We start from the raw sequence: 24,943 nt of genomic DNA, 5'->3' as shown, positions 1-24,943 counted from the left end.
TCGAGAGAGTGCAGGCGATGTTTTTACGTAAGATCCTAGGGGTGCCACGCTGTGTAGCCTATGCAACTCTTTGTTTGGAAGCAGAAGAGCACAGGTTGGAAACCCTGGCATGGCTTAGGACTCTTAGATATTGGCTTAGAGTGTATCACCAGTAAGATCAAGCTAGCCTGATATGGGGTCTCTTATCCGATTCCCCATTTTTCCCTGGCTTAACTCTATTGAGTAAAAAAAAAACTGCTCTATGAGGCTCTCCTCAGACTTGTTAGGCACGTTACCCTCAGCACTGGCCTATAGAGCCTTAAAACAAAGGCTCCTTGACATCGAGCAGCAGGACCTTTATAGCAATGCCTTCAAAATCTGCTCTCCGTAACATCTTCATCTTTCTATTCTACCTGGAAGGAGGCCTATGTATTTTGACTTCTTGGAATGCCCCCAAGAATGAAGGGCGTTTACCATAGCGAGATGTAATGTCATTCCTTCTGAGCAGCTGTTTGGAAGATATAGAGGTATTCCAGCTGCAGATAAAGTTTGCTCATGCAGGCTGGGTAATACAGAAACACACTATCATATATTATTATATTGCCCTATATATCAGGATCTTTGTATAAGTTACTTATTGCCAGTCTTGGTTGCTCTCTGGGGTTGGAATGACCAGAATAAAATTATATACATACTCAGTGGGGTAAATGAAGAGCTTTCTGGGGTGGTGGCCAAATATATAAATATGATAATTAAGAGACGTATTTCTATGATGCTCACAAATGGTTGATATGTGGCAGCGAGGCCTGGTTGGTCATGGTTGGAGGTGAACTGTCTGATTCACGTATCCCTCCATCCAATCTTTTGTTTTATACTGCTTGGATTTTAAGTATGCCAATAAAGGTTTCTTGTATCCTATTAAGTGGCAGGACCCATGAAACATTTGCTGTGCCAGCAAATTTGCTACTGCAGATCTGAGCAGACCCCCCATGACCTGTGCTGTGGAGGGAACAACAGAATGCTGGGATGCAGATGTAGCCATTTTGGTCTTGCTGCATCAGTGGGGGGGGGAGGGGATTGGGCTCTGTGTAAATGAGATTCAGCATCTTAGTTTTTTGTGGCATAGATTTATGCCATAATTAATTGTTTCCAAAGTGCCTCAAAATTCTTTGTTTTTGTACCGTAGGCTTTGTTTCTAAATTCTTAAACCTATTTTACATTTATAATGAATTTTAATGTTACACTGAGCTTTAAGAATAAGGATAACATGCATACAAAACTGGCTTTCTCCCCTACTTCTGCTCTAATTAATTACAATCTACTCACAGTAATGCTAGAGAAAGCTAATGGGAGTTAAGAAACATTCCATGGTTTATGTTAAACATTAACTAGAAAGTGTAGTTTGCTGATAATTTTCCTTCCTTATGCAAAATAAAAGTTAAAAACCCAAACAGTTGTTCAGGAAATATATTGTCGCTAATAGAAGTAAAACAAAGATAAACAAATTTTATATATTGAAGCATTTCATGAAGTAAAGTCTATTCTGAGCTTTTACATGTAGTTTTGTTTCCCTATAGGAGTGCTTACTTAGGTTTTTTTTAAAGCATTCGCAGTTTGGGTCTTAGAAGCCCTCACTGTTTTAATTTGTCTAATACGTTCTAAATAGTATTTCCACAGAAGAAGGTGATCTCATTGCTGTCTGCTTTGAACCAGCCAAGTTAATTACCTGCACGGTATTGTTTGTACTGGTCAGTGCTGGATAATTTCTTACACCAGTTCCACTTGAAGGGAGACATTGTTCTTTGTGTTGCTTTGTTAGTCTCTTGCAGACATTGCTGAAAGTGCATGCCTGATTACCTCATGGCACTGAATGCAATTGCAAATAGGTCTTGGAAATTAATGCTGTTTAATTTACTATAAATGCTTTGGAAAGCAAAGAAAGTTGCCATTGCAAAAGCTGACACACTGAGGATTTCTGGTTACTTGATGAGCATACCACTTCCTAAAAGGAAAAAATAAATTAAAAATATATAATACTGCTTCTTCAAACAAATGATCCATCAGCATCCAATGTGTAAATGGTCAGAGGAAGTGAATCATAAGAAGTTTATTTCCCTTAGGAATCTTTACTGGTCATCCTCAAATGTCAGGGCAAGTTCTAGCTCTTGTTTCTGGCTCTTCCCATTCTTGATATTAGGCAGGTCTTGATGTTCCTGCTGTGAGCCAATTCAGGCTCTGTGTACTAATATAATACTACTACTAGCAATTCAAATCCAAATTCTAGATTCTACTTGCTTCCTTTCTGACAGATATGGAGGACACTTGACCTGTGAGGTTATTTTTTTCTGTCATAGTTGTATGGGATATATGAATTTTATTGCTATCAAAAATACAGCCACTCCCACCTCTAGTACTTGGAACAGGGCCTCTGAGAGAAATTTTTATCAGGTGGTACAAAGTTTCTTTTGGGTTCCTTCCCTTCTTCATTAGATCATAATTTCATACAATCATTGGATCATAATTTCTATGAATTAATATATATAAAACTATGTAGGCTTACACAAAATGTGAATACTAGTCTTCAATATATATAGTTTCTGAGATCCCAGGAAATTCCAGCTCCCTTTGTTTGACCCCTTTTTGACCCCAGTCTTAGGTATGATGTTCCCCCTGCACCGTCCTCTCATGGGCACTGGTGAGATAGGAAAATGTAAGATCTCAGGAAATTTTTGGGCTGCGTCCTTTGACTCCTGGGCCCCCTTTTTGACCTTGGGCCTGGGCACAACTTATCCCCTGCAACCTCCTCTCTTGGGCCCTGAATTGGAATATTGACCTGCAAAGGAAACAAGCACCTGGAATTTGCTGTTCTATTATAAGCAAACCTTCACATACAGAAGAAACTGAGAAAGTTGCCTGGGTGCCTATCTTAATGGTTAGAACAGTGGTTCCAAAAATCCTTCTTAGGAGGAAGGAACCACTTAAGTCTGCGGGAGCAGGAGGATGGCAGCAACACAATCCTCAGGATCGTACTGCTGCCGGGCCTGATTGGTTTTGTTTTTGTTTTTGTTTTTTACTTCTGCAGCACTGGCCTCTGGGGAATGCAGGGAGCCCCATTTAGCCCTATGCAGGGCTCCCCAAACCTCTGTAAGTGTAAAAAATGTGGTCAGTAAACACTTCTGGTTTTTGTTTGCAAAACTGGAAGTGATTTCTGATCGCATTTTTTTATACTTACAAAGGCTTGGGGAGCCCTGTGTAGGGGTTCGTGGAGCTCCTTGCATCCCCCCTCCCCTGGGCTGGGGAAAGTAAGTAAAATCCCTCCATTGGCCCCAGCAGCAGCACAGTCCTGGGGATTGCATTGCTGTCATCCCCCTGCTCCTGTCCCTTAAGGGACCAGAGCAGAGTGCTTCCCTGACTGGTGGGTTGCAACCTACCAATTTGGGAACTATTGGTTTAAAGCATTTTCCCCAAGGGCTACCTCAGAGACTTTGTTGATCATATTACATTATGGCTACAATCCTATGTAAATTTTCCTTGGAATAAATCCAGGCAGGCACAGTGGGATTTACTTTTGAGTAAACATAGATACACTCATACTCTAATACAGTGGTTCTCAAACTGGTGGGTCATGACCCACCAGTTTGTGTAAAGCTTCCTCTGTCCCTTTAAGGGGCGGGAGAGGAGAGGTAGGGAAGTGATCCCCAGGATCGTGTCCCTAAAGGGGTGTGCTTGCACTTACATTTACATAGTTAGGGCTGCAGGCGGTGAGGGGAGCCTTGTGCAGCTCTCCACAGGGCTCCCCGAGGCTTGGAACATTCAGAGATATTGCAAGTCACCTCCTGGAAACCAGAAGTGCTTTGCGATGTCTCCATTTGAATGTTCCAAGCCTCAGGGAGCCCTGCGGAGAGCTTCGCAGGACTCTCCTCACCTTCTACAGCTATAACTATGTAAGTGCAAACACCCCCCCTTTGCCCCCCTTAGGGATGCGATCCTGGAGATCGCTTTCCTATCCTTGCCTCTCCCCCACAAAGACTTACTGAGGGAATAAAGCTCAAAGTTTGAGAACCACTGCTCTAATATATCTTTAAAAAAAAAAATTAATCCCATTTACAAACACTTTTTCTAAGTTTCCCTCCAAGAGTTTAGATCTTTAAGACTGCAATCCTAACCTCAGTTACCTGGGAGTAAGCCCCTTTGACTATAATGAGACTTACTTCTGAGCAGACACACATAGGATTGAGTTCTAAATGAAGTATAATAGATTTCAGAGTAGGAATAAGTAGAAGGAGAAGAAAACATTCTAATTAAGAAATTTAATGTTGATTTTTGTGTGTGCTGTAGTCTCAATGAGGCACGGCTTTGCAGTTTTGGCTGTAATATGGGATGTGTGTCATGATGGGCTCCTTCACAATAACATTTACCACCACATTACTGTAGTCAGCACGCAGAAGAGTATGCCTTGGCATCACTTAAATTGGAAAAAGAAAAAGAAAAACAAATATCTGAAATCATGCAGGACCAGCAGTGGATGTAATAAAACAAAATAGGAACTTTGGTAATAGTGTTGTATAAGCAAGTGATTTTAGGTTTTGCTGAAGTCTTTTACATCATTGTCTCAGGTCCATGTAAATTTAATCATCACTAAGTCCCAATGAAACAAGTTAGGCATAACCAACTGCGGACTGCAATCCTATAGACCAGTGGTTCCCAAACTGTTTTGACTGGTGGCTCACTTGACCTACTGGGCCATTGGCTGCGGCTCCCCATTAGGGCCACAATCCTATATGTTGTATAGCATGGCAGGTTTTATGCAAGGATTCTGTGGCTCCCCTGTCTGGTTCCCCTGCGGCTTCCTGGGGAGCCATGGCTCACAGTTTGGGAACCAGTGCTATTGACACTTCTCTGGAAGTAAGTTCCATTGAACATAATGGAATTTACCTTTGAGTAGACATACATAGGATTGTGCTTTAAGTCCCTTTGCTTTCAGTAAGGCACTTACAATTAACTATAACTGGATCAAGTCTATTAGTTATATTTGGGGGGGATTATGCTGGTTAGGATTACATGACTAAAACTGTCCATCAGGCATGCCACACTTTTGAAGGCCTTTTAAACTCCACTCATTATCGCACTTTTCCCTACTTAAATCAATACTAAATCATTCTCTCAGCATCACTTTGCTACCCCTCTTGACTTTTGATGTGTGACATACTTTATGGATGGCTCCAGTGCAGGGCACTAGAAATATATCTTAAAATTTGAGGGTTTAGGAAGACAAACGCTTTATTGGATTTTGCAACATCTTCCAGTGAGAGATAAAAGTCTTTTTAAGAGAGAAAAAAAGATTTATATGAACAACATTTCCTGAATTGCAAGCAATGAAATAAATAACCTGTACAAGAGCTACATTTTTTGAAGATTTCTGTGGAATATTCTTGTATGTCAGAGATGTTGGAGGCTTGGATACTTATTAACTAAGTACAGAGGAAAAAAGCAAAATAGTCAGACCAAGGAATGAGGAACAATACAGATTAAAACATTTCCGTAAAGTATTTTTCTGTTTGCACTTGTTAATTATTAATGCTTAATTATTGATGTGACAGTTTCAACTTACATTTAGCACATCGGTCTGAACTGAAACTTGCACTGTTTCACAGATTCTGATAGTATGTTCTCATTGATGTCATAAGGGTGCCTCTGGAATAGTTTTGGTGTCAGTTCATCGACTATATTTTTTTTTAAATCTTAAAAAGATGGCAATGTTCTTAGTTCAGTAAAAATGCAATTCTAAGCATACTGACCTAATTCTAAGCATACTGAAGTTAGGCTGCAATCTTATTTGCCTGAGAGTAACAGCCCAATCCTATCCCCTGTCAGCAAAGCTGATGCAGCAGTGCCAAAAAGGCACATGCTGCATTCTGTGGTGGTGGTGATGGGCAAACAGGAGGTAAGTACAAAACATTTATTCTTACCTCTGTGTAAGCCCTAGGGCTGCCTATGGGTCTTTTTGGAGGTGGTGTATGTCCGAGTAAGTGGTGTATTTCTGAGCAGAGAGAAGAACATAAGAACAGCCCCACTGGATCAGGCCATAGGCCCATCTAGTCCAGCTTCCTGTATCTCACAGCGGCCCACCAAATGCCCCAGGGAGCACACCAGATAACAAGAGACCTCATCCTGGTGCCCTCCCTTGCATCTGGCCTTCTGACATAGCCCATTTCTAAAATCGGGAGGTTGCGCATACACATCATGGCTTGTACCCCGTAATGGATTTTTCCTCCAGAAACTTGTCCAATCCCTTTTTAAAGGTGTCCAGGCCAGATGCCGTCACCACATCCTGTGGCAAGGAGTTCCACAGACCAACCACACGCTGTGTAAAGAAATATTTTCTCTTGTCCGTTCTAACTCTCCCAACACTCAATTTTAGTGGATGTCCCCTGGTTCTGGTGTTATGTGAGAGTGTAAAGAGCATCTCCCTATCCACTCTGTCCATCCCCTGCATAATTTTGTATGTCTCAATCATGTCCCCCCTCAGACGTCTCTTTTCTAGGCTGAAGAGGCCCAAACGCCGTAGCCTTTCCTCTTAAGGAAGGTGCCCCAGCCCCGTAATCATCTTAGTTGCTCTCTTTTGCACCTTTTCCATTTCCACTATGTCTTTTCGGAGATGCAGCGACCAGAACCGGACACAATACTCCAGGTGTGGCCTTGCCATAGATTTGTACAACGGAATTATAATATTAGCCGTTTTGTTCTCAATACCTTTCCTAATGATCCCAAGCATAGAATTGGCCTTCTTAACTGCCGCCACACATTGGGTCGACACTTTCATCGACCTGTCCACCACCACCCCAAGATCTCTCTCCTGATCTGTCACAGACAGCTCAGAACCCATCAGCTTATATCTAAAGTTTTGATTTTTTGCCCCAATGTGCATGACCTTACACTTACTGACATTGAAGCACATCTGCTCTTGTGTGCTGCCTGGGGCATTTAGTGGGCCACTGTGAGATACAGGAAGCTGGACTAGATGGGCCTATGGCCTGATCCAGTGGGGCTGTTCTTATGTTCTTATTACTTTGATTCAGCCTGGCACCTGCCTCTTCTGTGCTGACCAGTGCCTCAGAACAGGAGGATAAGAGATTAATGTGCTCTTGAGTCATCCTTCTTCTCCTTATTTTGGCCACTATTATTCAGGTTTCTATTTTGCAGTTTTGACCACACAGGATCACGCCTATATAATGTATGACCCCATTAACCTCAGCACAACAGCCATTGATATAGTGGAATCATAGGATCAACTTCTTAAATGGCCATGAAGTGGTGCAGTTAGTTTAATTGATTGAAATGTGATTTGTCACACCTCACTTTCTCTGAACTATACCCTTGTTTCAGCTATCATCTTTAGGCTACACAAAAGATGAACATCCGGAAGCTAATTTACATATGATGACAACCATGTGGAAACTGACAAAAAGCATTTAGCCACCATGGTGGAGTTCCACATGACCAGCTCACATTTAAAAGGGTCTTAATCCATGTATCACCCCTATGTATTTAGCATTTGACCTCTAGCAATATATGAATAACTATATATTTTGTGATTCTTACCCTTCTTGGATTTGTTTCCTTACTTATTAAATGTATGTACTGTATTGTGAGGCAGATGTGGATAATTCTCATATGGTCCCTCTTCTAGAAACATGGAGCTCATCCTAGTGCTATTTCTGTATTTTCTACTTTTAAATCCCTGTGGATAGCGTGATTACAAGATCATGTATCAAAACTGTGGGTATTGTATGCCTGTGCTAAAGGTTTTCTCACTGTTATTTTTGACATTTTGGCATTTAACTCCTGATGAGCTTATGTTTAATCATGTACAAACTATCTAATTATAGGGTTTCAAATGTTCAGTTTGAACAATTAGATGCTGTGATGGTGTAATCACCACTGAAAGAAACTGGATAATACTACTGTCATTGGCTAAATGGTTTGGATGAAGGTTAAATGGATGTTGTTTTTATTTGACAATTGTAAGTTGCACGTAAGGGGCACTGTTTCATGAAGAAAAGTCTCAATTTCCATTTGCCAAGTTTCTAACAAAAAGTTGTTCTTTTCAAGGCTACTTGTTAAACAAAAGTTTAGATAGCTGCACCATGTGTTTTTTTTTCCTTTTCAAATACCTCCAAGTTTTTCTTTCCATGAGTACAGAATAGGTTGTATCCAAAGAAGGATAGTCATGACTAAGCATCATTGGAAATAAATAAAATAAGTAAGTTGTTGTGGCTAATTTAAATCCTATAAATTTCAATTGAATTTAGGAATCCTAACTTTCTAGAAATATAACTCAGTATGTTTAAATTTGCAAATCTGCAAAGTAATTAATATCAAATGACAATTTACATTTGTCTTTACCCAACTATAACTACTTTACCCAAATTTGGCATACTGAGTGACGGCCCTATCCTGTGGTGGATTTATGGCAGGGAGACTTCTGTTCTGCTATTGTGAAAGGCCCGGTGACAGTACAAAGGTTGTGCAGCTGCTGGACAAGTCGCAGCTACCACTACAAAGCAGTGGCTCTGGACCCAATGGCAATACATATCTCAGGTTGTGCTGCTCGCATTAAGTCAACAGTGGGGCATGTGGTGGGATGACGGAGAGGGCTGAGGGAGTTTCTGGGCAGGAGGGGTATAAAAAGATTGCAACAGCATGTGCCAGGATCCTAGTCCCTCTTCTTCACCTGGTTCCTCCCCTTTTCTCTCCTCAGACTTATGCCAGCTATATAACTGGAGTAGGTTGAAGGAGAACCATAGGCCATCAGGAGACCTTTGGAGAGGTAAGAAGCATATTTTTCTTACCTCTCCAGGACTCCTGATCACCCCCCCCCACCATAGCATGCAATATGCACTTCTTTGGTGTGCTGTATACAATATGCGATACAATATGCGATACAAGGACATCTGCAAGAGGGATCTGAAGGCCTTAGGAGTGGACCTCAACAGGTGGGAAACCCTGGCCTCTGAGCGGCCTGCTTGGGGGCAGGCTGTGCAGCATGACCTTTCCCAGTTTGAAGAGACACTTGGCCAACAGACTGAGGCAAAGAGGCAAAGAAGGAAGGCCCATAGCCAGGGAGACAGACCAGGGGCAGACTGCACTTGCTCCCAGTGTGGAAGGGATTGTCACTCTGGAATTGGCCTTTTCAGCCACACTAGACGCTGTGCCAGAACCACCTTTCAGAGCGTGATACCATAGTCTTTCGAGACTGAAGGTTGCCAAAACTATATACAATAGCATGGTGGGGATAGCATTGGGCTGTTAAATTTGTTCCTTTTCTTTAGGGCTGACTACTACTGTTCAAACAACATCACTTCAGAGCATATCTTTATTATTTTTTCCTAAATTAAAGAAGTATATGTTGCTACAAAGATGACAGGCACAGCATCTCATCCCCTCATCAAAGTCTTCCTTCCTGTTTTTTTTCCAAAAACTTCAGAAAAAAAATACGGGATCATTGATTTCATATTTCTTTACTCTGTACACTCCCATCTTCTATACACAGTTCTAAATGCAAGTGATTAAGCAAGCAGAGGGAATAATTGCATTTCAATGACCAGCTTCAAATTTCTTTCTTTCCACTGCTGTTCACAATTATCTAATATTTTCAGAACTGGCTTAAAGCTGCTTCATATTTTATGTGGCAAATGTGTTTAATTACATATTAGTTTTCTGATAGTTTTTATGGTCCAATCCTAACTAGGCTTTGTGACAGCGGAGCACAAGTTCCATACAACAGCATGCGCAGTGTGCCTCCAGTGTCCATTTTGGAACCACTGCCACAAATAGCAGTAGTATTGCCAGCTCACTGCCACAGCCAGCTATGTGTTGGACTGCAAATAAGCTGGTGGGGTGAGTGGATGGGAAGAACAGGGAAAGGAGGGGAGAAAAGGGCTAGTATCTGGGTGTTGAGTGGGCAGGTGGAGGATGGAATGAGGAAGAAGGGGGGTGGATACTGGTGGCAATGAGTTTGTCAATTCCTAGCCCATTCCTTTCCCTATTCCCCTTATTCTCCTCGGACTTATGCCAGCAAAATGGATAATATAGATCCAAGGAGATCCATTGGGGCAGCAAAGGCTTACCCCAAGGTATGGAAATAAGTGTTACCTTGAGGAGTGTGACTGCCCCCTGAGGATGCAGTGCACGTTCTGTTGGCGCAGGTACATTGGTCGAGGGGTTTTAGTTAGGATTGGGCTGTCAGTGTAATAGAAAGTCCTCTATAACAAGCTAAAGTAAAAGCTCTTGACATGCACTCTTTGGATTGATAGTTTTCTAGCTCAGCATACTCATACCACCAGTGGTACTTGAGGTTGTGTCCGGTGCTACGCCAGACTCTCACCACCTGGTAGTGAGACCGGCAACGCAGTGTGCCAAGCAGCAGTAGAAGGTTCAGCTTGGTAGGCAGAGCTCCAGCGTGTACTTTTCATACACTTGTAAAAGCCCTCCCATCTGCCCTGAGCCTCTTTCTGGTGTTTATCAAGTCACATCTGGCTTCCCAATTCAGGAGTAACCAGCAATGACATGGTACCACTTTCTATGGTTCCAATAGGTGGAGCATGCAAAGTGGTACAGCGGGGTTAAGAAACACTGTTCTAGCTCACTTCAATAGTTAGATTGTAACTACTGAAGCCAACGATGTTTGTGTCTAGCAAGGAGCTGCAATACTGAAATATTGAAGTTCAAATAACAGGAACCAAATAAGCCATCTATCCCTTCCTTTTCAGGGAAACAATAAAGTCTGTGTTTTTATTATTTTGAAAACTTGCCTCCTGTGTGCTTTTGAGGTAAAATGCTGTGGTCTTAAATGCAGTACGTAACCTCAATGTTTCACTTCCTGGAGAATTTACAGAATAGAACAATTGAAGCCATATCCAACAATGTTATGCTACTGAAATGCACATCTTTTGGGATCTCGTACTCATTCAAGATAAGATTATCATAGTTATAAAATCACTTTCCTATAAATAAATAGTCCCTTTGTAAAATTAGGTTGAGCAAGCTCCACCAATGTCCCTGTGATGCGCCAGAACTGTAACTTGTTCATTCATATGACTTTAAAAATATTTACTATGAAACACTTGCCAGTGAATTATGCCATATGGGAAGGGCAGCCCAATCCTACCTAAATCCCTGCCTCTCTCCAACCCCCTACATGGGCTTGCCTGCTCTGGCAGGTATCCATGTCTCCGCCAGTATGTGAGAGGCTGCTGCAGCCTCCCCACTGGTGGGCCTGATAAAGGCTGCTTTACAACAGCCTTAAAGCAATCACTGCTAGCACAACCTTCGTTAAACTGGCGGGGAAGAGGGATAGGATTGTGCCATAAGCCAGTTTACTGGGAAATTACTGCCATTCTCTTACTAGATTTGTGTTAAAAGGGAAATCTGGAAGCTGTCAGTGCTGGTAATATATGTGTTGTGATCCATTCAGATTGTACAAATTAGCACAGTAAGTATACTGGCTGCTTGTTTTGATTTTAGTGAGAGTGTCTCAGTACAGGACCCTTTTTGCTTTTCTGTTTAGCTTCACCTCACAACATCACATTTATTTCAAAATTGTGAGACTCTTGGTTATTGTGAAAATCCTTATGAAAAGAACATCTGGTCATCTATGTGGTATGAAAAGTGTTACAATGGGACTTATGTGTGTGATCTATGATAACAGATCTGCACAAAGGTGAGAGCCATTTCACACACATAATATTGTTAGAGTTAATAGAGATGTGGGAATGACACATATCTGCAAATGTCTGTTAAAGTATTGTGTGTTAATTGGTCTTAGAAGGCAGAAATCAAAAGAAGATACAGTCTTTATTCTTTAAATTTTAAAACCATATTATTAAGATGAATCTCATGAATGCTGCCTTTTGGTGTCATAATAAAATTTTTAACTCCTGGTCAGATCATCTCAAAATAAATCGTCAAGGGCGAAGAAACAGAATGAATCAAATAAATTTGGAGTATTGTGAAGGTAAATCAACTAAACCTGTAGTTAGATTTTTAAATTTACCAAAGCATTTAAATTTACTTTGCCTTCTCCCAATCTCTTTAAATTCAGTCTCTTTAATTTCCAGGAAATCTTAACAGTTTTGTTTGGGCTTTATTTTAATTATTTACACACACTTTTAAAAAATAAAAATAAAATGAAGATTACAGGAAAGAAAGAGAGGTATAAATAATGGATTTTCCTCACTTATGCTACAGATGCATTAAATATGCTGTGGATTTATTAAATTTGTCATGTGAAAAACTGACTTGAAAGCTAATGTTACTCCTTTATTTTTAGGCGGTCTTGCCTATGGGGGTCGGTGTAAGTCCATTGAAAAAAACAGCTGCAACAACTTAATAGTCACCAGCAGTCCCATGGTGGTTCAGCGACTGGGACCTCTATCTCCTCCTGCACACCAGGTCTCAACAGCATGCAACCAAATTAGCCCTAGCTTACAAAGGGCAATGAATGCTACAAACTTGAATATACCTCCATCTGATACAAGGTTTTGCATTATTTTTCTTTTCCTTAGTATCACAAGAGCATTTTCATGCCTACACCTACCCATGTGTGTACATGTCCCATCTCCTTATCTGTGAATTTGAGACCACAGTTTTAACTAACCATGAGTTTCAAACCTGTGGTGGAGGCTGAACCTGAGCTCCTGAATACATCTGAAGATGTTCTCTGGTCACATCCGGGAGCCTTTAGGAGACTCACAGGGGCTGCGTGTAGCCCCTGAGGCCTCATAAACTTCTCAGGAGGTGCTAGAAGTTCACCTCTAGAACCTCCGGAGGCCTTTCTGAGACCCGCAGAGCTCATGTTTTATTATTATAATGTTAATAATGCTGTATAATAATGTTGTAATTAGACAGCACAAATTACAAGGCTGTCCTTCCCTCGATATACAAAGCCACAATGTTAAAAACACTGCTATTGCCTGAAATGCTACCAAATGCTTGTGTTCACATCATTGATGGGCTTATGTATCAACCACGTGGTCCTGTTGATGGCAGTCCTGAGCCCATCATAAAGTGAATAACATCATATAGTGAAACTTGTTTTACCATGGAGAGTCCATAGTAAAGTTATTTGATCATAACCTGAACCTAGAAAAAATGGGGTTCACTATACTAGTCTTATAGCAAATCCTAACTAAAGGATCTGCCTGTGGAATGCATGTTCATGCTGTGGTAATATTGCATGCGACGCGAGGCTGCCAGCACAAGTGACTGAAAGCTGCATGCCTGTGCCAATGGAAGAGCCACCCACTGCTAGCACTGCTAAGTTGGCACTGGGGGTGGGCAGTGGGAAGACTGGAGTGGGGAGGGGAAGGAATGGGGGATATCTGGGCAGAGAGAAAGGCAGGCAGAAGGCAGAACGTAGGAGGGAGGGAGTAGACCCTGGTGCCACTGGTGTGTGCAAGGATCCTATCCCAATTCGCTGTCCTCTTCTCTCTTCCTTACTCTCCTTGGACCTGCACCAGCAAAATGGTTTGCACAGATCCAAGGTGATTCATTCCTGCAGCTATCCTTTACTATGAGGAGACTTCTTCAACTACTCCCTGTTCCCAGCATAGGATGTAGCACATGCTCTATTGATGTGGCTCCATAGGTGGTGGGTTTAGTTAGGATTGGACTGTAATAGATATAATTGATTCCATTAAAAGCATTATCCTATACAAGGCTACTGAGAAGACTACTCAGGCCCATTGATTTCAATTACTCATAGGGTCTAATTCTATTCAAATTCCAGTGCTGATGAAACCATGCCAACAGTGTATACATTGCACCCTTGGGTAGGAGGGCAGTCATGGAGGCCTCCTCAAGATAAGGGAATGTTTGATCACTTTGGGGCTGGATTGCAGCTGCTGTATCACTAGAGCAGGCCTGAGTTGCTCCCTTGCAGCTGCTGAGGCTTACCCCAGGGCAAGAGGACTAATGTCCCCTTACTCTGAGGAGATCTCCAGCAGCCACAAATCCCCCACAGGATATAGTGTGGCTTGCGTTGGTGCCACTGCTTCACCATGCATGGATTAAGGTAGAATTTGGCTGTGAATGTGCCAGTATTCCAACCATTTCATATAACTAAGATCTAAATTTCAAGTTGCTAAGTTGCATTCTTTTCCTCTTGTCTTCATTATAGGTCCCTTATGTCACGTGAATCTTTGGCATCCACAACCCTGAGTCTGTCAGAATGTCAATCAATACAGAGTGTAAAACAAGAATGGTTTCATGGTTACAGGATTTTTCCTTCTCTTCCTCCCAACCAAGACTGCCAAAATGGCAGTGAGCCAGGAGACACTGGAAGCATCACATCTGGGATGTCAGTGTCCAACAGCGTTCCTAATTCATTACCATCGTACTTGTTCGGCATGGAAAACAACCATTCCCCCTATCCTAGTTCTCACCATTCTTCAACTAGATCTCATTCTGCCAAAAAGAGGGCCCTTTCCCTGTCTCCTTTGTCTGATGGCATTGGGATTGACTTTAATACAATCATCCGCACATCCCCCACGTCCCTCGTTGCTTATATAAACAGTTCAAGGACATCTCCATCAGATATCTCCCCTCAACCTGAAGTCTATGGACATTTTTTGGGCATCAGGGGAAGCTGTATTCCACAGACTTGCTCTCTTCCAAATCCTCAAAAAAAACTTCTTGTGGCTAATGGCAATGTTACCCTCCCAGGTTACAGTGAAAATGGGAGCACCGAATACCAGCGTATGCAACAGTTGGAGCAAAACAGCTTACAGTCAGCAATCACAGACAATATGGTGGTACAACAAGGTATGTCTCTTCTAGACAGCCAGTCTATGGGCATTTTAAAAAATGGACATGGGGATGTTTTTTCTGGGAGCTCAATTGAAATACGTTCTGCTCCTCCACTGACTCCCCCTGTTCTTCCTCCTCCACATGGTCCACCACCCCCATACCATGCACATCAGCACGACCTCATAAATAATTCCCGCCAGCTTTCCTTGCCATCATCTGTTCAAGGCCCTCTCTTAGATGAGGAGGGTGAACTGGATGATTTTAATGGGAAGCACTGTTGTCGCTGGATAGATTGCAGTGTTACCTATGACCAACAAGAGGAACTTGTAAGGCATATAGAAAAAATTCATATAGACCAGCGGAAAGGAGAAGATTTTACTTGCTTCTGGGCTGGATGCCCTCGAAGATACAAGCCATTTAATGCCCGCTACAAATTGCTGATTCATATGAGAGTGCATTCAGGGGAGAAGCCGAATAAATGTACGGTAAGTCTGAAATGCATATGATTAAATTCTATTATTTGGTTTAGCTCTATATGAAAGTTCCAGAGAAATAATATTTAAAACCTCAATTTGTTTGGAAAAAAGGAAAATGAAACTCACTATTTGAATGAGTGGGTGGATTTCGGTGGCAGAAGCAGCGTGCATGGGTCTGCTATCCCCTTTTTTGTAGCTTGACATGGCCCCTTACTCTCTTTGAACTTATGCCAGCAAAAAAGCTGACATGGCTCCGAGGAGACTCATTGGTGACCAGGTAGCCTGCTGAGTGGTAAGTAAACAGTGTTTTACTTCCCTCTTGCTGGCTGTCTTGTTGCCCCCACCTTCATGCAATGGCATGCAGCGTGTGCTCCATTGGTGTGACTGCATGCTGCGGTCTGGTGGGGAATAGAATTGGGCTGCAAGTCATACAGTTTCAAAGTATTTGGAGCCTAAGTCAAATTTTGAAAGAAAAAAAATACCAGAGACTCTGTAGATGAGGAATACACAGGGAATATACTATAATATAGATTCCTTACTGATTGTACTCTACTTAATAACATGAGTGTAGTGTCTAGAAATAGTTTCAGGATAGTATTCAATCAAAAGAATAAATTTATTGGGCTTTTAACTTTATGGTAGAAAGTCCCATGGATATACTATATAAAGTACATTCTAAATTGTGCCTTAAGGAAAGGATTTTCAGCCTGTCCAAATAAATGTTGATTCTTTTCAATCCCAACACTTTACCACACTAAAAATGGTTAGTTGACTGAATCCCTAAGGGAAACAAAGTTTAATAGTATAATATAAGCAAGAAAATTCACTTCCTGACAATTATGTTAGTAAATTTGGAATGTTAAATAAAAGCAAATCTTAATTTGTAATACTAGTTAATGGTTTATTATGGTTGCAGTAACTAGTTTGACATTTTCATCTTTAAATACCTTTAAAAAATTCTGACCTTTTTTGCAGGCTTTAAATTCCTTGGAAAAAAAGTCATGGCCTTCAGAAACACTAATGGTGAAATGATACCTTTAACAAACACAAGCTAACTCCAAGGAATGATTTACAGCACTGCAATTTTTTTTTGCTTAAATGATTCTCTTTTACCTTAGAAAGGACAGAGAATGTTTTCCATAGTAGATCTTTTTCATTTGCAAGAATATTTATAGGTAAATGAGATTTCAATAATGAAGCAGAATAAAGCTGCCAGCTTTTCTTTGGCAAGGCTCTTGTTTCTTTACAGCCACCTCTCAGACAGATGTTTGGCATGTGTAGCTTTTTGCTTCATCTCCATGCCAGTAAATGCTTCTGCTGCTGAGCACCTGTTAAAGGCAGAGAAGCCCTGCTAGAAAAAAAGTTGGCAAACCTCCAGCAAAGAGTGAAATGCAAGGGGGCAGCAGGCAGAGCAAAGTAATGGAAGCCTAAAATGCTTGAAGGCTTTTGTGCATTAGCAGAGATTAAGTTTTGAATTAATGCTTCTGGTTCACAGCCTCTGTGTGTATGTGTATAATAATGCTGTGCTTCTCAGATGGGTTCCATAAGCTCTGAGTTACGGCCCCTGGCAGCTGAAGGAAAGCAATGAAATATGCTGATGTATAATTGTAGACATGTTCATTTACACTGAACACTTATTTGAACAAATGTGGAAACGCTTGCCAGATCCTCTCCCTAGCAGAGCTCTTCAGCATTTGTTGAAACATTACTCTCCCATTATCATCTAGAACAGGGATGTCCAAAGTTTTTGGCCAGAGGGCCACTTCATCTGTCTGACACTGTGTCAGGGGCTGGGGGAAAAAAAGAATTAATTTACATTTAAAATTTGAATAAATTTACATAAGTTTACATAAATAAATATATTAAAGATGGTCTTATATGACTGAATGAAAGTCTTGCAATAGCTCAAGGTCTATAAAAAGCCTTGCACAAAGCAAGGCTGGCCTTTCCTTTGCTGCCGCTACTGCATCACAGACATGAAGCAGCAAGTAGTGGAGGAAGCCCTCATCCCACAGCTCACACGAGAGGTAAAATAGTCACCCTCACACTGAGATCAGTTGCGTTGGGCCAGTGTGGGCTCCAACAAATTTCCAGAAAGCCAGAGGCTCATTGCAGACTGGTGGCTCCCTGAAGGCCGCATTGAGAGGCCTTGAGGGCCGCATGTGGCCCCAGGACCATGGTTTGGGCACCTCTGATCTAGAAGAAGAAATAACTGTGGTTACACATAGCACAAAACAGAGTGCTGTGTTTACCTTGAAGTCTGTAGTGCCTAACCCCATGGAGATTGTTTACTCATGTTTCCTAGAAAGTATTCTTATACTTAACACTGCAGCCAACACTGTACTGGAGGGAAGTCTTCTTGGGTGGGTCATATATTCAGTACTAAAAGTCTGTTTCATTTGTAGAAGTTTTTACTGTTCTGTTTATCTGGATTTCTGCCTAACTTACCTGGTTAATTTTCCCAACTGGTTTAGACAAGAAACTTGGTAAATCAGGGAACAAAACTTCCCTCGAGCAAGACAGATCCTTTCAGGTAAAGATACATGCACTCCTTTCTGCAGAACCCAGGCCGCCTATAGCTCAAGTTTTGCAATGACTTGCAGCACTCATCTTCACTTTACAAGTCAAAGCAATTTTGGTGCAAGTACCTTAAGGAAGGTGGGAATTGCATTACCAAAATGTTTGTGCTATCCAACTCTTAAAACAAAGAGGTACTTCGCTCATCTATGACCTCAAGCCCTAATTAGTGTTCAAATCATTCATGCCATAGCCTCAGAGCAAAGTGGAAGCAGCAGAATTACCATTAGCCACCTGACTTCAGATCATTACCCACTTTTGAGTCTCAACCCACTTGCTGAAGGCCTCTAATTTACACATAGGAAAATTATAAGTTCCACAGTTATTTGAGGACTCCCCTCCCCTGTTTAAACAGTTGTTTAAACTTTTCTGGTTAATGTGCTTTGCTGCATAAAGAAGTCAAAGGATGAAACAAGTTATGGGCTTGGAATCTCAGGATAGCTGATTATAATTTAAAGGTATTAAAACAGAAACCCAAATGTGCTGCTGCATAATTGAGTCATGTACATTTTTTGGAACCGTCTGTTCTATACTTTGAGAGGAAGGAAAACCAACAGTGTAGAAGTTATTGCATTTTTGATTGATGCCCTGAACACTCTAGCAAGAGTCCTTTCGAGCTCAGTGAGGCTCAGGGGAGGTCCTCATTTGGGGTGGGGTGGCTAGTTTTCAGTTTGACTTGCTTTAATAGTTTTGCTATGACTACTTGAAATTCCTATCATTATATTTAGACTGAGATTCTTAATTCACTTAAATAATTTCTGTTTAAAAGTTTGGTAGGTACAAAATGTGCATTCCTTGAATATCCGACTTCATCAAAGTGCAATTTCAGCCTATATTCATCTTTGTGGACTATTCCTCCTCTCCCTAGTGCATCATTTGCATAGGGAGAACCATTCCTCCTCCTGTTTGCTCATTCATGTCTCCATGTCTCTCCTGTCCAGCCATCAGAAGAGGCATGAGAGTGGTTGGTAGCTGACAGTCCAGGGGGCAAATCTTGGGGAGCTGGAGTCAGCCTACAAGCTATCAGATGCCAAGCATTAGTTGGAGAATGAACAGGCAATAATAAAGATCACAAGTGAATAATTGAAAGAGATGTCATTTGTGCTGTGATTTTATTGTTTGTTTTTTTTAAAAAACTCTTATTGCTTGCAATACTAAAATATAATATTCCCCATGTGCCATCTCAGAGAACACTTGTTCCAAAATGTTATAAACAATGCTTTCCTTGTCCTTCTTCCCTCTTCAGATTCATTTGTTGGGTCATGAACTACCATTGGCCTTAGGAGGAAAATAAAATCATAATATGGCTCTGTGAGCACGTTTAGAACATTTTCATGAATATTTTCAAACACAAAGAGATTACTTTGGCTCTTGACCATATAGCTGAGCATTATACAATGGCAAAAGCATCCCCAAGGATGACCAGCTGTAAACATCACACTGTACTTCAGTTCTTGTTCAAGGCCTATGATGCAGCACAGCAATTTAGATGATTTTTAAAATTGCCATCCCTAGTGAATGTCAGAGATTTGAAAAAAAATTCACATGAATATTTATTGCATGTAGTGATGGTGACAGATGGACGCAAAGTGCTCTGTTATATAGAATTGTATTTAATGCAAATTATGGAAATATAGTACAGTTATCTCATCAAACACATTTTTCCCATTGGCAGCCCCCCCCCCCCCGCCAATCCTGAAGAACATGAGCCCCGCTGGATCAGGCCAAAGGCCCAACTGGTCCAACTTCCTGTATCTCACAGTGGCCCACCAAATGCCCCAGGGAGCACACAAGACAACAGACACAACCTGTGTCCTGGTGCCCTCTCCTGCATCTGGCAATCAGAGGCAGCCTGCCTCTAAACCCAAGAGCTTGCACATAACTACTATGACTTGTAACCCGTAATGACTTGTAACCCGTAATGAACTTCTCCAAAAATTTGTCCAATTCCCTCTTAAAGGCATCCAGGCAAGATGCCAAAGGGAGCTTGCCCGTTGAGACAGTGATTTAAATTAATCCACCTATTTTAGAACTAAATGTCTTTTTTGGGATGATACTTTCTTTTTGCCTGTCCTTTAAATCATTTCCCCCCCCCCCCCAATGGCCTTTCCACCAACAAATCAACTATGGAAGAAAGATAACTGTAACCTATGACCCAATCCCAACTAAACTCTGTGCTGGCGGAGCACATATTCTACTGGTGTATATTATTGCAAAAGCACCACAAAGAGCTTTGTGACAGTAGCTGGCACACTGGCATAAGACCTGAGCCTTCCCACACACACGGGTGGTTATCATGAGGCCGGCTTGACCAGATAGGTTCGACACAGGGGCAGGGGAGGGCAGGAAGGGAGTGAAACTGGGAGGAGATGGGGAAGTGTGTGAATTGGGTCTGGGACTGGAAAGGATCAGAGATGCCAGCCCCCTTTCTGGGCCTGATCCTCCTGCACAGATCAAATTGGACTTGCACCAGCACTATTGCTGGCACAGGTCTGAGCTGACCTATTGTGTCTGCTGGGGCTTCCCCCAAGGAAATCTCCCGCAACCAAAATTCTCCCATGGGATGCAGCATAGCATGGGGATTTCATTACAATTGGGCTGTTTGCCTTTCATTTTGTGGGGCCTGCATGGTAACATATCCCTAGTCTAATATTTTCCTAGTTATATTCAGAGCTATATTAAGAAAATGCAACTATGCAAACAAACTTATCTAAACCAACAATAAAATATCACTACTTCTAATTAGGATTCATGACATAATGGAAAGACAGGCCAGGCTAGCTTTGTTAAAAGCTAGCTTGGCCTGTTTAACTGAAATGCATGGATTTTCCCCCTCAATGCTTTTGGGTAATTGGTGTGTCAGAGTTATAATCTTGTGAGCTCCATGCTTTAGTCCAGTAATTCAGCCACACATGTTGAAACTTGTTTTATATGTGTGTTCAATAGCATCCTGATTCTGCAATCTGAGCTGTTTGTTTATTTATAAAGTTCCACAACTCTTTTGAAAAGTGAACTTACACTTAGCATAAGGCTGGGGTTATTTGCTTTGGGTGCAATCCATAAAGCCTTGCGTGCTGAAAGTCATTCTCCATTTTAATGAAGCTTGCAGAGGAACATGGTTGTAATGATCATAGACTGTACAGAAATGCTAAGTGGATGACACTCATGCACGTGGTATATTTCTTCATAACAAGAGTACTATAATGGGATATTCTGCTCTATTATGCAAACCAAAGAGATGGTTTTTGTCTTAATTCTAGGCTCTTAATAATGTTTTGGTTGAAATAATGGCCTTTGATGATTGATGGCTACTCCAGGCTACTGGAGTACTTATGCCAAGCTGGTTGGTTGGCAACCTTCAGTTTTTAAAGACTATGGTATAAGCCTACAGCACCTGGTATTCCCAGGAGGTCTCCCATCCAAGTACTAACCAGGCCTGACCCTGCTTAGCTTCCGAGATCAAACCATTCTGCAATTAGAATACTTATTCCTTATACAACAAGCTACCATTGCTTTTGGACAGTGGATGGTTTTTCAAGATTAAAACTGCTGTCAAGTCTAGCAAGGACAGTCTGATAGTATAGTGATAAGGTGCCAATAATAATTTGTATGGCCAATAGGATGGAGAGTCAGAGTACTAAATGTTAGGAACTCATGAGAGGACTGGTGTACAGGAGGCACACGCAGGTAAGATGTCAAGATTGAGAGCATTTAGGAACACCAACACCAGGGCTGGCCAATCCATGGAGTCGGCTGAACCAATTGTGTCAGGCAGCAGATTGACAGAAGGCACACACCTCTGTTGCTTCTTCACTTTCTGCCCCTCCTTGAATTGGGAGACAGTACAGAAGAGGAAGTCTCACAGGAGAGTGATGAGCTAGCATGCCGCTTTAACCCACTACTCTCCTTCCTCCAAACTTCCTTTTTATGCCAATGAGTAGGAGGAGAATAGGCTGGCATGTCACAGGTAAGGAGGGGCAGCATGTGGGCATCAGGCAGCAGAGGGCTTGAGCCAGTGCTGACCAGGACTGTGGATTAAGACAGAACACTAGGAGGGTTTCAGATAACACTTTAAACTTTTGTAATGATAGTGATAGCATGTTGTATGCATAGTTAGTCTTGCATATTTTAATGCATAGCAGCCTAAGAGGAAAATAAAAGGCTTTCTCCTACAGCAACTGTCTTCTGTGTGCCAAAGTCAACAACATTGTCAAGCTTCCTCTCTATCATTTCGTTTCATTGAACTTAGGTAAACAGAGATCTCTTTGGTTATAAGAAAGCCTTAGCCAAGTCCTTTAGTTTAAGGGTGATCAATTGCTCTTAAAAATCTCATGGCAATTTTCACTGAGCAAACAGTTTATGCTAACCATCCGAACGAAGCTATTGTGTCTGCCCAAATATATAACAAAAGCAAGTCAGGGCTTTTAAATAATGGAATGCATGGTAATTGTTATACCTGTGATCTTTGTTTCCCAGACAAGCTACCTGTTGACTTTGATTGAAAGCAGGAGTGTGTCAAATGGGTTACTTGTCAAGAGTTAGTGCATGAGGCTAACGACCAGGTTGGAGTTGGGTGCTCAGTGCCTTATTCCCTGCAGCCACACCATCACCAACTGCTACTGACATAATTTTGTGGGAATTTCACACTCCCAATTGTGTTCTAAGTTGTATGTTATATGTAGAGCTTCTGGCTTAACACACCAGACACCTTAAAGGTGGATTTGATTCATGGATCTCCTGCAGTGGTTGCCAACCTTTTTCACTTGCATATCCCTTGGCAGCCTATTTCCATAAATTGTACCCTTCACATAAGCAAAATGTTTGCAATAATACAAGCCCTCATCTCCTCTATATGAAAGCCCAGACTTCATGTATTTATCACAGTGTTTTCTCTTTGAAGAGCAGAAGACTCTGCCTTTGCACTGTTTCACACCAGAAGTGTCCTGAGAAATTCTGAGTGATAGATAACTTTTTTATGTTTTAATTTTTTTTCCTGTGCTGATTTTCAATCACTGGTTCATACATGAATTGATCACCAAAGATTAGCTATTGGTGAGGCTTTCACAGTCAACTAGCTACCTCCCTTCCTGCCTTGCTGGCCCTGCAAGGTATTCTGGAGCACTGCCATTATTCTATTCTCTTTCAAGTATCCCTAAAGGTCCTGTTGAATGCCCCTGGGGGTACATGAACCCCAGATTGGGAACCACTGTTCTATTAGTATGTTGTTTACAGTGCAGTTACTCTCTGATAGTGTTTACAAAAAGATGGTGAAGACCGGAATTTAAAAGTTTATGAATAAAAATGAATCTTATGATCTTTTACTATATTTTTAATAAATTAGAGTCTGTCAGTTCTTAGGTAACAATTACTGGTAGGTTATTTTTCAGGATCTGGCCTAGGGTAAAATCAGACAAAATTATAATCAGACACCCCCCTAAGTTTGTGACCCCAACTTATCCGAGGGTCATAGAAAAGTCGGTGATTCTTACCTCAAAACCTGCTCTCGTGAGATGATCTCACAGTCATCTGTGAGATCGACTTATAGGCGAGTATCTGCGGTGATTGCTGGTGGTGGTGATGAAGAAGCCTTCAAGCTGAAGTAGCATTTCTGTTTATATTTATATTATCATAATGGAAGTAATAATTGACTGCCCTGTGATACTGACTGACACAAGGGAAAATGAGCCTATTGTACTGTTTACTTCTAGAGTACATGTTCACATTAAGTCCCTCTCTCCTTAATAGTAAAATGGTATTATAATTCGTTAATTACACTTACATCTTAGCTTTCTTTCTTGGTGAAACTCAAGGTGGCACATCAGAGGCTCTAAGGTGGATTCCTATCCAGGTGCTGGCAATGAAATGGGGGGGGCACAGTCCAAAGGGTACAAGTGATTATTTATCAGAGGCAGGCGACTTCAAGTGTTACCACAGCTAGAAATACAAATCTGATAAATATAAATATGTTTATAAACAAATCAGTGGCCTTCAGAAATCTACTTTGTACCCTTATGGAAGGGTATCCCTCTCAAAATGCATTGGGTCCACACTTGTATATTCTTACAATTTATCATTTGTATCCTTTGGTGTTCTTACTGTCTCCAATTTTCACCTGTGCAAGCACTAACTAGGCCCAGAACTACTTCTCTCAACTCGGGTATAGGTTGCTTTATACAGAGTCAGATTACTGGTTCAGCTAGCTCAGCATAATTAATACTACCTAACGTGGTAAGACAAAGTAAAACTCCTATTTGGAGATGCAAGGGATTGAACCTGGAATCTTCATCACCTTGAGCATTTTCCCTTCTGAGCTGTCACTCTTCTCACATCAGCAGTGCCGTCACTAGAGTTCGCGTCACCTGGTGCTGGATGCCAGCATGTCACCCCCCATGCAGTGGGCAGGGCAACACCTAGGAGTGTACCATCACTCCTCCCCCATTGGTTTTTTGGCTGTACCTTTCGATAGAACAAAGACAGAACACATTCTGCATGAAATTACGCATTGATCAATATATGATGGTATTATTCCTCCAAACTGTGATTTTAGTGATTTTGTTCAATAGTGGTGTCACAGGCCCACCCAGGGTGTCAACTTACTAACACTTTATTGGAGCAGTTCTCAGACTTTTAGCATTGGGACCCACTCTTTAGAATGACAGTCTGTCCAAGACCCACCAGAAGTAGAAGTGGCATGATCAGGCAAATTAAAATAAATAAGTATAAATAATTAAAGTAAAACAAATAATTAAATAAGCAGAAGCCAGCCCTGGTCCACCCAAGTAAATTTCCTCTGTAGCCTGCCAGCAATAACACCCCTCTCCAAAATCAGTAAGGTCTTCAGCCCTACCCACTGCCCAGTTCAATTTAAGAACTTCTGTTTAAACCAGATCACTGTCAGGATCCACCTGGCTTTGCAAATCTCAAAAAAGTTCATTTGATCAGCTGAAGCCTCTGTTTCGATCCTTTTTAGTAGGGGGGGGCAGGCTGCCTTCTGGAGCATTTGTTGAGCTCCATTTCCATGAGATCAAGACCATTCTGGTGGCTTCACATTCCCCTTTGCCTGGCCTGCCCACCAGCCAAGGCACATTTGCTTACCCATGAGC

At 41.6% G+C, this 24,943-nt stretch overlaps 1 protein-coding gene across 1 annotated transcript in view; it reads left to right on the top strand.

Annotated features, from left to right (window-relative positions):
* The window catches only part of GLIS3 (GLIS family zinc finger 3), a 179,522-nt gene that overhangs the window by 39,601 nt on the left and 114,978 nt on the right, over positions 1–24,943 (top strand). The window contains exons 2-3 of the mRNA XM_066617150.1: positions 12,311–12,518; positions 14,159–15,272. Coding sequence (XP_066473247.1) covers positions 12,311–12,518; positions 14,159–15,272 — 1,322 coding nt within the window. The remainder of the gene's footprint in view (positions 1–12,310; positions 12,519–14,158; positions 15,273–24,943) is intronic.

This window comes from Tiliqua scincoides, chromosome 2 (genome assembly GCF_035046505.1).
Source record: "Tiliqua scincoides isolate rTilSci1 chromosome 2, rTilSci1.hap2, whole genome shotgun sequence".
In the NCBI taxonomy this organism is placed as follows: domain Eukaryota; kingdom Metazoa; phylum Chordata; class Lepidosauria; order Squamata; family Scincidae; genus Tiliqua; species Tiliqua scincoides.
This window is presented reverse-complemented; position numbering and strand designations above follow the sequence as displayed.